The sequence below is a fragment of the Oratosquilla oratoria genome, chromosome 33, assembly GCF_046742065.1.
Source record: "Oratosquilla oratoria isolate Oo_2021 chromosome 33, ASM4674206v1, whole genome shotgun sequence".
NCBI classification, from domain to species: Eukaryota; Metazoa; Arthropoda; class Malacostraca; order Stomatopoda; family Squillidae; genus Oratosquilla; species Oratosquilla oratoria.
This window is the reverse complement of record NC_134809.1, coordinates 19,145,620-19,160,619: the sequence shown is the minus strand read 5'-3', so window position 1 is coordinate 19,160,619 and position 15,000 is coordinate 19,145,620. Positions and strand designations below refer to the sequence as shown.

The following is a 15,000-nucleotide window of genomic DNA, read 5'->3' as shown; positions in this document are numbered from 1 at the left end:
AAAATGAAAATGAAAGTGAAAATGAAAACGAAAACGAAAACCCAAATGGAAATGAAACTGTAAATGAAAACGAAACCATAAATGAAAATGAAAATGAAAATGAAAATGAAAATGAAAATGAAAATGAAAATGAAAATGAAAATGAAAATGAAAATGAAAATGTAAATGAACATGAAACGGTAAATGTAGACGTAAATGCAAATGTAAATGTAAATTTAAATGCAAATGGAAATATAAATGTAAATGTAAATTTAATCGCAAACGTAAACGTGAATGAAAACGTAAATGTAGACATAAATACAAACATAATTCTAAGCGTAAATGCAAACGCAAATGATAATGTAAATGTAAACATAAATGAAGACGCAAATATAAACATAACTGTAAGGGTAAATGATAACGTCAATCTAAACGTAAATATAGACGAAAGACGACAATAAACTGCTACAGGAAGTCCCGACCAAGTCCTGACAATATTTGTTCTTGACACCAGGAAGGAAACGTTAATTCTATTACAAAAAATAGAAGTTCATAAGGAGGCGAATAGGCTATCATCAAATTACTTGATGGGAAAGGAAACTATCACAAAATAGAAAAAGTAGTAATGCTCATACATATGGCGTTTCTCAATAAAAAAACAAATCAAGAAGGTTGTTGGAGTCACAAAGGATGTTAACAAACGTGAACGGAAAAATAATTACCAAAATCTATCGAGACTTTGACCAGCCCTGCTTTATGCTGGAAGGGTATGATCCCACCGCATACAAGATAGGAAACGGATAGAATAAGCAAAGAGCAGCAGCCAAAGTAGTTTCCTATTGGAGAAGAAAGAATACGAAAAGAACGAGTTGAACAGCTGGAATTGCTATTATCAGAAGAAAGAAGTAAGAAGATTAGACGAGATTACTATGTTCAAACATATGATAAAAGCAAAAAAAAGGAAAAAATATTTTTATTGAGAGAAGAGAAAATAACAAAAAGACAAAAAAAAAAAAACTGAAGTAGCATTGATAGAAATAGTCAATTCAAACAAAATTAATGAAATTCAAATTCAACTCTTGAAGCCAGGAACGGGACCCCACAAGCGTAGCTGTGTTCCTGTATAATACACAGGGCGCTCACATGGGCAGGAAGTGGGTGGGGGTCATATGTCCGTGGGCGGCGCTTTAAAGTGGGCGGCAATTGTTCCCTGGTCTTGCCGCCCACAAAGCTTACAAAATAATGATAATAAAAAAGATCAAATTAGCCCTGAATATTTTACCGTAATCGACGAATTTTGCGTTTGAATCAGCAAAATATGATTTTTTTCGCTTATTCTATCTGTAATAGGGACATTAAGTGCAAAATATAAGATCTATTTAATAAGCCAATGGCTAAAATAGGCTGTAAAGATTGGTGGAGGTGGGTGGCACTGGTGAATTTTCCCCGGTTCGGCATCTAAACATATAATGCCCCCGATAATATAATTAGGTAAACTAGAAATAGAGAAATACACGCACACACGCACACACACACACACACACACACACACACACACACACACACACACACACACACACACACACACACACACACACACACACACACACACACACACACACACACACACACACACACACACACGATGGCGCAGTGGTCGCGATCGAGGCCGCCACTACGGAGGCCAGAGTTCGAATCCCACCCAGGGCTGAAATCATTTCAGTATCGCTGTGCTGCGAGTCGCTACTCCAACTCTCGTGGGCGGGGAGTCGGGTGTTTGCGTGCGTGTGAGGTCACAGCATTACCAATAGATCGGTCATATATGAGCTCTGAGTTCTCTTCCGGGGTGGTAGTAATTGTCGATCACGAGTCCAACACATGATGCATGACCATAGAGGATTACACACACACACACACACACACACACACACACACACACACACACACACACACACACACACACACACACACACACACACACACACACACACACACACACACATACACACACACACACACACACACACACACACACACACACACACACACACACACACACACACACACACACACACACACACACACACACACACACACACACACACACACACACACACACACGCACATACACACACACACATACACAGCATTACCAATAGATCGGTCATATATGAGCTCTGAGTTCTCTTCCGGGGTGGTAGTAATTGTCGATCACGAGTCCAACACATGATGCATGACCATAGAGGATTACACACACACACACACACATACACACACACACACACACACACACACACACACACACACACACACACACACACACACACACACACACACACACACACACACACACACACACACACACACACACACATACACACACACATACACACACACACACATACACCACGCACACACACACACACACACACACACACACACACACACACACACACACACACACACACACACACACGCACACACACATACACACACACACACATACACACACGCACACCCACACAAATACACCCACACACATGCATGCATACTTAGATAACTAAAATAATGATAAAGCTATTCTGGTCTGGAGTGTTTGTATCCTAGGTAGGGTTCCAGTGGGGGCAAGAACTGGAAAGTATCGGGGTTGAAGTAGGTGAGGTGCGTGGAACAGCGGTGGTCGTGAAGGAGTGTACGTGGGCGTGGCGACGTGACAAAGTGGGCGAAACAAACAAAACGCAGTTGTCCTCGATCGAAGGCTCGAGGGCTTAGGTCACAAGGAAAAAAAGGTCACATATCTTACGGTCCACGCGCAATTTATGGTACTACCGAAAACCAACACTACGGATAGTTTCGCTGCTCGGCTTTCACAGCATAACACCGAGTTTCTCACCTCCACGTCCAATGCACGAGATGGGGTTTCGTAAAAAAAAAAAAAAAAAAAAAAAAAAAAAAACCATGGGTTTTACCTCATAGTTTTCTTTAATATTTCCTTTCTTTTTTACGTTAGGTTTATGAGTCGGATACCATTGCACGACACGAACTTTATCTGTACGCATTTAAAGAAAACGAGATCATCTCGCACGCCTCCGTAAACACACATATCATCCTTTCTCTTTCCCCCTCTCTCTCGCCCACTCCATTCACATACTAATATGGAAACAGTCATAGAACAAATATATACACACATACATTTGCCTTCACACACACACACACACACACACACACACACACACACACACACACACACACACACACACACACACACACACACACACACACACACACACACACACACACACACACACACACACACACACACACACACACACACACACACACACACACACATGTATAGATATATATACCATGATGTATATCCAAGCACATATTCACACATCCACAAAATTATATCCACACACTCCTACACTCTTACACGCCTACACGCGTACACTCGTATACGCCTACGCACTTACACTCGTATACATCTACTCCTTGACACTCCTATACTCGTACTGCTACAACGGACTCCTACACTCGTACTCATCACTCGTACTTTTACACTCGTACACTCCTACACTCATATTCTTACACTCAAGGTCTTACACAATTACACTCGTATTCTTACACCCATATTCTTACACACATACTGTTACATTCATATTCTTGCACTCATAATCATATGAAGTCTCGAACCGCTTCACTGAAGTTACTCAATGAAGCAGTAAAATGAATCAGAGGGGACCATCCATAATCGCCACACCACACGCCATGTAATGTTAAAGGACGACTTACCGGCACGGAATCAGAAATGCCTGTTCCCCATCATCGTCAAACTTGACCACAAACACTACGCCGCTTTATTCAACCGTTCATACTCTTTACAACAATGTTGAACCCGGGTACCCACTTACACGTACATACTAAATTGTTTGGACGCAAATGGATACATTATATACAACATGTTGAGTTTTACTTCAACCAGTCCGAGAGAATGGTTTTGTAATACTAGTACAACAGTGGGTGACTCCGAAATGACCGTACTTTGTGTATATAGTAAAATTGAGCATTATCATACCGAACAAATGGTTACAAATACCGTTGGTCCATTGTAATATTTAGGACTAGGTGCTACAGGTCGACGGCTACCTAGCGAATACCACGGCTAACTACCAACAAAAATTCAACCCTTTTAATCGGTGCTCTTCCCAGGCAGGTAGCCACTCTCGTGTATGATGCTGCTTTACGATCGGAAGCGAATAGGTACACCATACTGCAAAGTCCCCTGTTGAATGTTTGCAAGCAACCAAGCCAGAATTACCTTCACGAACTGCAATCAATAACGTTGGGAGACAGGCAGCCTTCAGTCTTGTGGCAGCAGATGAAGCTTATCAACGGACGGTACGACATTTCCTTACCCATCACACTTTTCCATTTTATTAAAAAAAAAAAAAAAAAAAGAGAGAGAGAGAGATAAAAGTAAATCTTTCCTCTTTTCTTGGGGACAGCTGTTACTGCAGATGCTGGTACAATCAATTGCGTTATGTTCCAATTACCATTTCAGATGCTGCTACAACCAATTGTGTGATGTTCCAATTAGCATATCACTCACACTCTATCAGAATTCCAATGACCTATTCACTAACTACAAGCTTTGTACAAATAACACATACAGACCGAAAGATCATCAAACCAACAGATGACGGGTGTCAAGTGTTTTCAAGAACTCCACCAACGCAGAGCCAATGTTTAGCATTTTCTTGACCTTGGAACTTTAACATGGTAGTAAAAGACCACCAGATCCCTACCTCTGTGATATACAGAGCTGGAGCATTTCTAGAATCTTAGCTTCTGCAAGTCACGATACGTTTAGATAAGAGGGTGGTCAACGAATGGAACGAGGGGGGATCAACGAATCGAACAGACTTAGTAACCATGTAGTGAGCGCTGAAACTATCAGTTGTTTTAAGAAACGGTTAGACAACTTTATGGATGAAGAGAGAGAGAGAGATTGAGAGATAAAGAAAGAGAGAGGAAAGAGAGAGAGAGAGAGGAAAGCGAGAGAGAGAGAGGGAGGGAGAAAGACAGAGACGGAGACAGAAACAGAAGCAGAGACAGACAGAAAAAGAGAGAGAGAGAGAGAGAGAGAGAGAGAGAGAGAGAGAGAGAGAGAGAGAGAGAGAGAGAGAGAGAGAGAGAGAGAGAGAGAGAGAGAGAGAGAGAGAGAGAGAGAGAGAGAGAGAGAGAGAGAGAGAGAGAGATAAAGAAAGAGAGAGAGATATAGAACATATGCAGGAATAGTTGAAGTCCCTACATACACTGAAGATGCAAACAATATGGAGAGAATACAAATAACAGCGATTAGTTGGTTCCCATACTATCAGATAAAACTTTCAAAAAGATTAAAAACATTAGACCTGCCATTGTTGAAAGAAAAATGTGAAGGAACTGACTTGGTAGTACTGCTGACATCATTAAAAGGAAGCAAATAAAAGTGACACACGACTTCTTGTTTTGGGATAGAACAGTCAAGAGGTCATGGGATCTTACTAGAAAAGACCATATAGTTAGTGAGTGATAAGATCCACAGTTGTTGTTTTTTATGTTTTATCTCCTGCAGTAACTTAGATGATGCAGCCTAAACTAAAATCCATAAGCGAATTCAAAACTAGATATGATATTCAGTGAAAGAGACAAGACCCCTAAAATATCGCTTCTTTCTTGTACATTATAATTACAATAATACATTAATCACAAGCGCCCCAGCATATAAAAAGCACGCAAAAACATACACGCACGCACACACATAAACACACATACAACCACACACACACACACACACACACACACACACACACACACACACACACACACACACACACACACACACACACACACACACACACACACACACACACAGCGTGTAGATGTATATGTCTGTGCGTCTGTGTATATCTGTCCACGTCTGAGATATGTGTGTGACTGTGTGTGTCCCTGTGTGTGATTTTGTGCTGCTCTGTGACTGTGTGTGCCGATGTATGACTGTCTGCCCCAGTGTGTACAGTTTTTTACGCCTTCATTAATTCTAATAGTCTAAGCATACTCAAATTACTAATTTCATACAAAAGAATCAAAACACCGAAATAGTTCCCAACGAAACGTGTAGCCTCTCAGTGCATACTGCCTTCATGAAAAAAATTGTAATATATATATATATATAAATATATATATATATATATATATATATATATATATATGTATATATATGTATATATATACTGTATATATATATAAATATATATATATATGTGTGTGTGTGTGTGTGTGTGTGTGTGTGTGTGTGTGTGTGTGTGTGTGTGTGTGTGTGTGTGTGTGTGTGTGTGTGTGTGTGTGTGTGTGTGTGTGTGTGTGTGTATGTGTGTATGTGTATGTGTGTGTGCGTGTGTATATATGTTTGTGCGCGCGTATGTGTGTTGAGACATTGTGACAATTTGAGGAAAATGGATAAAAGAAAGAACAGAATTCTTGGTCTGAATTTATTCCTAACTGGTTTCGCGTTAAGCTTCTTGAGAAGAAGCTTAAGTCAAAACCGATTAGGAATAAACTAGGACCGAGACGCGTGTCTTCTTTATTCACCTTTCTCATGTGTGTCTATATCATATAAGTATATACGTATACATGTATATATGTTATTGCAGAAACTACAAGGAAAATAATGTTGGAGTACTAAACGTTATGATGTCGTATTAGAAAAAAAAAGTTTAGTATTCCGACTTTATTTCCTCTGTGGTCTCTGCAATATCATTTAGTCACCCGTTATTGTGATTATTTTGGCGATGTATATATGTATGTATGCATATACATATATATATATATATATATATATATATATATATATATATATACATATATATATATATATATATATATATATATGCATATGTATATATATATACATATATACATATATATATATATATATATATATATATATATATATATATATATATACATATATATATACATATATATATACATATATATATACATATATACATATATATATACATATATACATATATACATATATACATACATATATACATATATATATATACATATATAAATATATATATACAATGTGTGTGTGTGTGTTGTGTGTGTGTGTGTGTGTGTGTGTGTGTGTGTGTGTGTGTGTGTGTGTGTGTGTGTGTGTGTGTGTGTGTGTGTGTGTGTGTGTGTGTGTGTGTTTATCACGGTAGCTTCTGCCCTAATTCTCATAACTCAAACACTTCCTTCCCTAAGCAATTAGCATAAACATAACCAACTTAGATGCTACAATTAAGCAACATTTAAACTGATGGCCAAAGCTTCCAAAGGTTAAATAACACAACTTGTAAACTTTAATTAAAACTCGTTTGCATGCACCTTGGCCCGTCACGCGTCGGCCCAACTTTGGCAATAATTGTCACTTAGCTTTGAATTGACACTTCACTTCCTCCCAAGACAACTCTATGATTACAACTGCTGATAGTATTTGGGAGACTATTCAGCTCAGAGTCGGTACATGCAGGTGAGTAGGTCCGAAATTAAAAGACTTCAATTCCCTTGGGGAAAAATATATGTTTAGAAATTAATTTACTTGGTTCGCACGCATGGATGCAAGTCGCTGCGTTTGTTCGTGCGTGTGTATGTGATTCACCCTGGTCAAGTACTCAGAGATGAGAGGTCAGAGCTGGTATATAGATCAATATACGGGGCAGTGCTGTGTACTTATATATAAAATTCATCCCTTTGCCTAACGAGGAGAGTTATGTTTGTGCGTGTGCATGTGTTAGTGTGTGGTAGTGTTTCTGGATGTGAATGTGAGTGTGGATGTGAGTGTGGGTGTGGGTGTGTTTGTGAGTGTGGGTGTATAGGTGTGCAGGTGTATAGTTGTTTGAGTTTGGGTGTGTTTGGGTGTGGGTGGATGGGGTTGGATTTGGGTATCTAAAAGGGCGAAAATGTGTGTATGTGGCTTTGTGGGTGCAACTTTTTTATGCTACACTCAATATCACTCAGTAGATTCTCTTCTTCTGAGCTACAAAGCTTCCGCTAAGTAGTGTGGAACGGCAACTATATCCTATCACTATCACATTTCTGACACACAATCCACATACATACAAGAAGGTACCAGCCTTTGGCAATACCTCCAATCTTGCTAACCTTTACATTTCTAGTCATAAACATCTGACTCAGAAAATGCATCAGATTGTCAAGCCATCGTCCAACAAAGTTACCGATACAAGCACCTAATGTCATTAGACAGTTCATTTACCTTCCTTATACCTACCATACTACATTATCGTAACTCCAATACACGCATTATGGCAAGGGATATCCAGAAATAATATTACTAAACCTATTACAATGCAACACACACACACACACACACACACACACACACACACACACACACACACACACACACACACACACACACACACACACATATATATATATATATATATATATATATATATATATATATATATACCTAAACATATCAATCTGATAACCTACGCCTGACATGCTTAGATAGGCATATTGTCATATATAATCGGGCGACTGCATCGCCAGAGATAGAGGAGATTAGATAGGGAAGACATTTTTATTTGGGAGATTATACTCGTATTCCAAGCCGTAAATACAAATTCTTCTAATAAATCAGGAAAGCCCGGAAAGGGTATATCTGTCCCACTCTCCCATTGTGTAGCCAAAATTAACGGCTACACAAGTAGCAAACATAAACTGCTCTGCTTAGCATTCAAAATTTCTATGTTTAATTGATGCCTTACAATAAACGGGAACTTTTGTAAGTCAAACTGTTTTCATGCAATAGTATTAGGGATCTACTATCAGATAGCTAGAATAGTTGAGGGTTTCAGGATTTCTGGTCATGATTGTAGCAAATTTCCCTAGAAATTGAACATTTCAGGCAAGGTGTTGCATCTGACTTCTGACTGACATCCAAATTAGAGTTCCAGTCCCACATATTGAAGCATTCGAGGAGATTAGAACCACTCAGTACAGAAGAAAAAAAAATATAGGGCAAATGAAAAATGCAGTGATATCCATAAATGAACAAAAAAGCAAATAAATAAATAAATAAATATATAAGTATATAAAAAAATAGATAAATAAATAAATTAATGAATAAAGACATAAATAAATGAATAAACAAATAAACAAGTACAGAAAGAAAGAAAGAAAAAAAAGAAAGGAAGGAAGGAAGGAAGGGAGAAAAAAAATGAAAGAAATGAATAGATAGACAGACAGATATATAGATAGATAGATGGATAGAGAGAGAGAGAGAGAGAGAGAGAGAGAGAGAGAGAGAGAGAGAGAGAGAGAGAGAGAGAGAGAGAGAGAGAGAGAGAGAGAGAGAGAGAGAGAGAGAGAGAGAGAGAGAGAGAGAGAGAGAGAGAGCATAGCAGACATACTTTAATCGAGTCCGTCATTATAAGCTACTGCAACATATGTCACTCCAATAAAATCTGAAAGGATGAGGTTGGAACAAAAGTGTAACCAGAGATGTTGAGGTAACGGAAGAAAATATCATAAAAAGACTTAAATAAAAGAGAATCTGTATGTAAGTTCTCCCCTGTTCATCAGCACACACTATCCTGATGATATTCACAACGATGAAGCTGAGAACAAGCATTTAAAGGTAAATAGGCAAGACAAATGTGAAAATATTGTTCAGAACAACGAAGAGAGATATTAGGGTACTTACCTATTGTGGTGATGACGGTGAGTGAGTAGAGAAAGGATCCGGCGAATGTCCACTGGTATTTGGACTGTTCAGGAAGAATTTCCCCAGACCTGGTCATATCCTCCCTCATAGTATCCGCCAACTTCTCACTAAATTTGAGGAGTTCATGCTCAGCCACTCTTGTCCAGTTCTCACGGTACAAAATATTTAGGGACTCCGTTATAGCCCATAGTCTCATCACTGTATCATGTCGAAGTCCGCGCGCATTTTTCTTAAAGGATTTTGAGAAATAAGAAGTGGAAGCTTCTGCTTTTAAACTAACAGTGTTTTCATCAGCGGTGTCCACCTGCAGTGCTATACTTCCACCTTCGATTGTGGCAAAGACTAAGGCCCCTGCTACTGTGTATAGTACAACAAGAACACAAACACCAGGGTTAGAGCACAAAACCGCGGACAGTCGACGGCAGCAGGAAGTACATTTACTGGCTGTGGAAGATCTGGAGTCTCTGCGTCCGTAGTGCAGAGCTGCCAGCTCTCCGCTTGATCCCTCCATTCTGACCGCAAGGGGCCCAACCACCTTAAACCGGACGAAGGGTGTATCCAGTTTTGTTAGCAAAAGCAACGTCAGGGATAATTCTCCCCCTTTTGTGTGGTGGAAATAACTTTCGATGTGATGAGGATGGTGCGGTTGTAGTTGGTGCTTTGCTTAATTCTTGTGTTTGCTGTTGTTCCACATATGTCTGGACTGGAAAATCATCATCGCTGCTCTTTACGAAGACGGAAGGCACACTCTGCCGTGACCACTGCATTGACACATTCTGTTCTGACTATTCCACTGATTCATCTCACCTATTAGAAGCCTCACATATTGCGCACAATGTAAACACTGACTCCGTTGTCATTCCTGGAATAGAAGAAAAAAGAATTTAGTTACTGGAAAATATAAAAATGTCATTATCCATTATATATCAGTTTATAATAATATAATAACTCCCTGCTTTAACGCAGTCATCTATTCATTCCCTTCCACCCGAAGACATCTGTTATTTTCTCTCTCTTGGTTAGTTTCTTTGAAACATATTATGTGAGGTCATGTCCTTGACATTTTCATGGAAAGAGTCGACCGTGTAGGTCAAATTACTATCTGGAGGATTATGGGAAATATTTTTTGTATCGTAGGAATATACACAAGTGACTGTAATAGATATAACTTCCAAAATAAAATCGGGTCGGCCAAATAGTTGGGATGTATCAGCTGTCTAGCTTAGAGCTAATCAGGAGGTAATCTCTCAATATACCCAAAATTATTAGGACTAGAGAAAAGTGCGTTTATACATTGGTAAGGACTTTCTGAAGCACTGACTGTAAGCTACATTACTGCAAGCATCTTCTTACATATATATTTTTCCGGCTTGATGAACACACTTCGCATTTTCTATGTTTAAAGGCTTTATATAACATACTGACTTCCCCAGACTTTTTACATACATATACCAAGGCTTTTTCCCCCTTACAAGGGGGGTAGCCAGAAAGACTTTTTAGCTGCAGTAAATATTTTCTGGTCAAGAAGTTAAAACATGCCTCGTTTAAACCTCGTCACTACAGTAGTATTAAAAAATATTGAGTGTATTAGAAGAGTTAAAGAATTTAGTGAATATAGTTTGTGCTTTACCAATGAGGAAGCCAACCTTTAAATTCAGGAAATTCCAAAGGAAAATTTCAGAGAGATCACTCCACTGAAAGAGTTAAGAATCTTTAGTAAAGAAACTGAAGTTTACTCTTGTTATAAGATTCATTTTCTCCCTTCAAAAGGCTAGCTCCCGCATTTAGATGCATCATAACATCTGTTCTTTGAGAGAGCAAAGCAAAATAAAATACATCATTAGTGCTTAGGTAAATATCAACCAAAGAAAAATAGATTTTTTTAATTTGGAAAATGTACAGTTGAGAAAAAATAGAATAAAATAAACTCAAATATCTGTCCGCTAAGGAACTCGACTTGCCACAACAGGAATTAAATATGACAGTTTCATATTTTGCAGGTTAGTCAACGGAACACCAATGTAATAACCTTCCTTTCGCCGTAAAGTGAGTTTCCTCAGCTGAAAAAAACCGCCTATAAAGGAAACTGTTCCTTTTTCAGGTAAACATTTACCTAATCGTCTATGCATTTTGATCCTAGCTCGAATGTGGGCTAACAGTTTTTATGCTTCCTCGTGTATTGTACCTAATTATGTTGTGTCTTTAGTGGTCCAACGTATGGGAATAGTCGTCGAATATTGTAAAATCTGAATAAATACTGTCTTATCACTACAGCCACAACAACAACTACAATCACCATTATAATTACCATAACCGCCACAACCACTGCTACAACTACAACAACTACCACTACCATAGTCGTCGAATACTGTACAATCTAAATAAATACTGTCACTACTATAGCCACCGCACCAACTACAATCACCACCATTATCACTATAATTACCATAACCGCCACAGCCACTACCACAACCAACACCACAACAGCCACCACCATCACCACCACCACCTCCTAACCAAACTTGGTCCCTCAACTGTCAATACGAATCACATTAAAACTTTCCATATATATCCTTGGTCTCTAGCTACTATACCTCTGCAGGAGAAATTTAGGCCAAAACCAATTCTATTTTACGTCCCAGCTGTCGCCGGAACCGGATAACAACTTCTCGCAACTCGCTCTTGTTTCTTTCCTGCTTCCTCTCCTTCTCCTCTTCCAAAGTCTCCACCTTCCAACCTTCCATGGAGGATTTGTTTGCACGGCTGCCCTTATCCCCTTCATCAAGGTGACGTCCTTTGTCTATCTTTGTTCGAGCCAAGACCTTTTTATTTCATTTTTTTTTTTTTTTATCCGGGGGGTGAATTCATGGCAAAATTGGCCTCCAGCTAGTGGGGTTCTTTTGTCACGAATGTTCCTCCCAAAGCTGTATGAAATCGACTGGTTTTAGCATAGAAAAAAATCCACAAAATGTATCACAGTATTGATGGAGTTATCAATACGTTCATTACATCCACAAGGCCCCCCATTCAAGCTCTCTAAACCACAATCCTTAAAACAGTGGTTCTCAAACTATGGGTCACGACCCAAAGTTGGGTCGCAAGATCAATTCTGATGGGTCGTAGGGACCCACTATTTGAAATACTGGTAAATGAGAAGCGGCACCACGGATCCCATTAATTCAGTTTTCTGAAGGAAATGCAGTGCCATGGATTCTGTTAATTTAGTCTTGTTAAACAAAAGCTGTACACATTATTATTTTTTTTTTTCAAAGTAAAGGGTACATATCACTGTCATTTTCGTTTCTCTTTACTTTATTCTGGGTCGCAAAGGATTGAAATGTTACACAAAAAAGCTGGACAACCACTGCCTTAAAATATACTACCCGGTTCAGGGTGATGCTAGGGTACATTTTTATATGAATATCTTAAAACCAGATATTAATTTTTCACTTTGGTTAAAAACAAAATTACCCCAGGAGAAAAATGAAGGTCCATCATTAGATCAGCAAGTATATAACATAACCCAATACTTTACCGTTATCGATACAGCATTCATAACACTTAATCTTCTGCTTGCAATTAAGGTCATATGTATCTTATTCTAGGCACGGAGGAAAATGATTTATCTGAACGAAACCTGGAGCATTCGAAGTGCAAAGAAGATCTTGGTCAATTCCTTGGCCTTGATTCTGACTGTTAATTCTTACAGCCTACTCGTGATTTTATTTATAATGCCACGAACATCTTTCAACGTTTAGGCTGGAAATAAGGTTATCTATATCTGGTGTTGTCGGGTAACAGTGATTCCGTACTATAAGTCATCTACCTCAGTCTAATCGATTGGGGAAAAGGTGACGACTTAAAGTCACAGTTACTCGTTCTTTGGCATATCATGCCTCCTGATTCTCTTCCAAAGCAAATTGACTGCCAACGCACGAGGTCTACATACGTAATTAAACCAAAGTAATGAACATCGGCAACACTTTGCGTTTGTTTTTGACTTTCTTTTGCCTAATACCGAACGTGTTTACTCAACTAAGAAACTCGATGCAACCAAAGGATTTGAAGTGTCAATTAACCTTTTTGACATAATTAATCGGTTTCACTTTAGCAAAATAGTTAATATCTTTATCCCTGTGTTTGTTCTGATTAACGGCAGAGGCTGTAGTTCGAGAGGGGGTTACATTTAAGATACACAAGATTCCCAGACGATCTTCATCCAGTCTTGCCTGAGGTCTTTGTCTTAACATTAATAAAATCTTTTCCAAGAAAAACATTTCACTGACCTGAGCGGCTTTTCTTTTCGATTCAGTCGCTACTGAACGATACAGATCCACAACACAAACACACACACACAGATACACACACACACACACACACACACACACACACACACACACACACACACACACACACACACACACACACACACACACACACACACACACACACACACACACACACACGCACACACACAGTTGGTAGAGCACTGAACTGCCACAATAGTGGCCCGCAGTTCTGGGTTCGAATCCTGCCCAGGGCCGAAATTATTTCGGTACCGCTGCGCTTCGGGTCGTTACTCTGACTCTCGTGGGCGGGGAGTTACCCATAGATCGGACCTACGAGCTCTGAGCTCTCTTCCAGGAGGGAAATAGCTGTCGATCACGAGTCCAACACGTGATCCAAAGACCAAAGTGAATACACACACACACACACACACACACACACACACACACACACACACACACACACAAAAGTGACCGAACTTACTGTAAAGTGAACTTAAGTTGGCCCTTTAACATTTCTCTTAATAAAATTGTGCTGCAAAATGTTTAGTGAAATATTCCCGCAGAGTGCAACTCTTACTAATGCGGAGCGTTATGTCTGCAGGCCATGTTATTCGCTTTTGTCCTCCGTGACACATAATTTTCTTATTATTGAGCCTCTAAATCTCTACGAGATTAAAGAGACGTTTTCCAATACACATACATTACTCTCTATTGCGGCTTTCCATTCCTACCCTTTCAGTTCACACACATATTCCACACAATATTTCATAACTTAATGGCGAGAGAGTCACCATTCTGAATAAAGTCCGACGGACCAGGATTATCTGAAATTTCTTCCTCTCTCATCGAAGACCTGCCGATGGTGTCACTGTGAATCATTCTTGCTTGAATTCCTTTATAGGATTCCCATTAGACAATTTTTTTTTTAACACGGAA

At 39.1% G+C, this 15,000-nt stretch overlaps 1 protein-coding gene across 3 annotated transcripts in view; it reads right to left on the bottom strand.

The window, feature by feature from the left end:
* The window catches only part of LOC143017791 (two pore potassium channel protein sup-9-like), a 1,051,580-nt gene that overhangs the window by 550,250 nt on the left and 486,330 nt on the right, over positions 1-15,000 (bottom strand). For all 3 annotated transcript variants that reach the window (XM_076172679.1, XM_076172680.1, XM_076172681.1), the window contains exon 2: positions 9,755-10,637. In XM_076172679.1, the coding sequence (XP_076028794.1) occupies positions 9,755-10,286 (532 nt within the window). In that variant the 5' untranslated portion in view covers positions 10,287-10,637. The remainder of the gene's footprint in view (positions 1-9,754; positions 10,638-15,000) is intronic.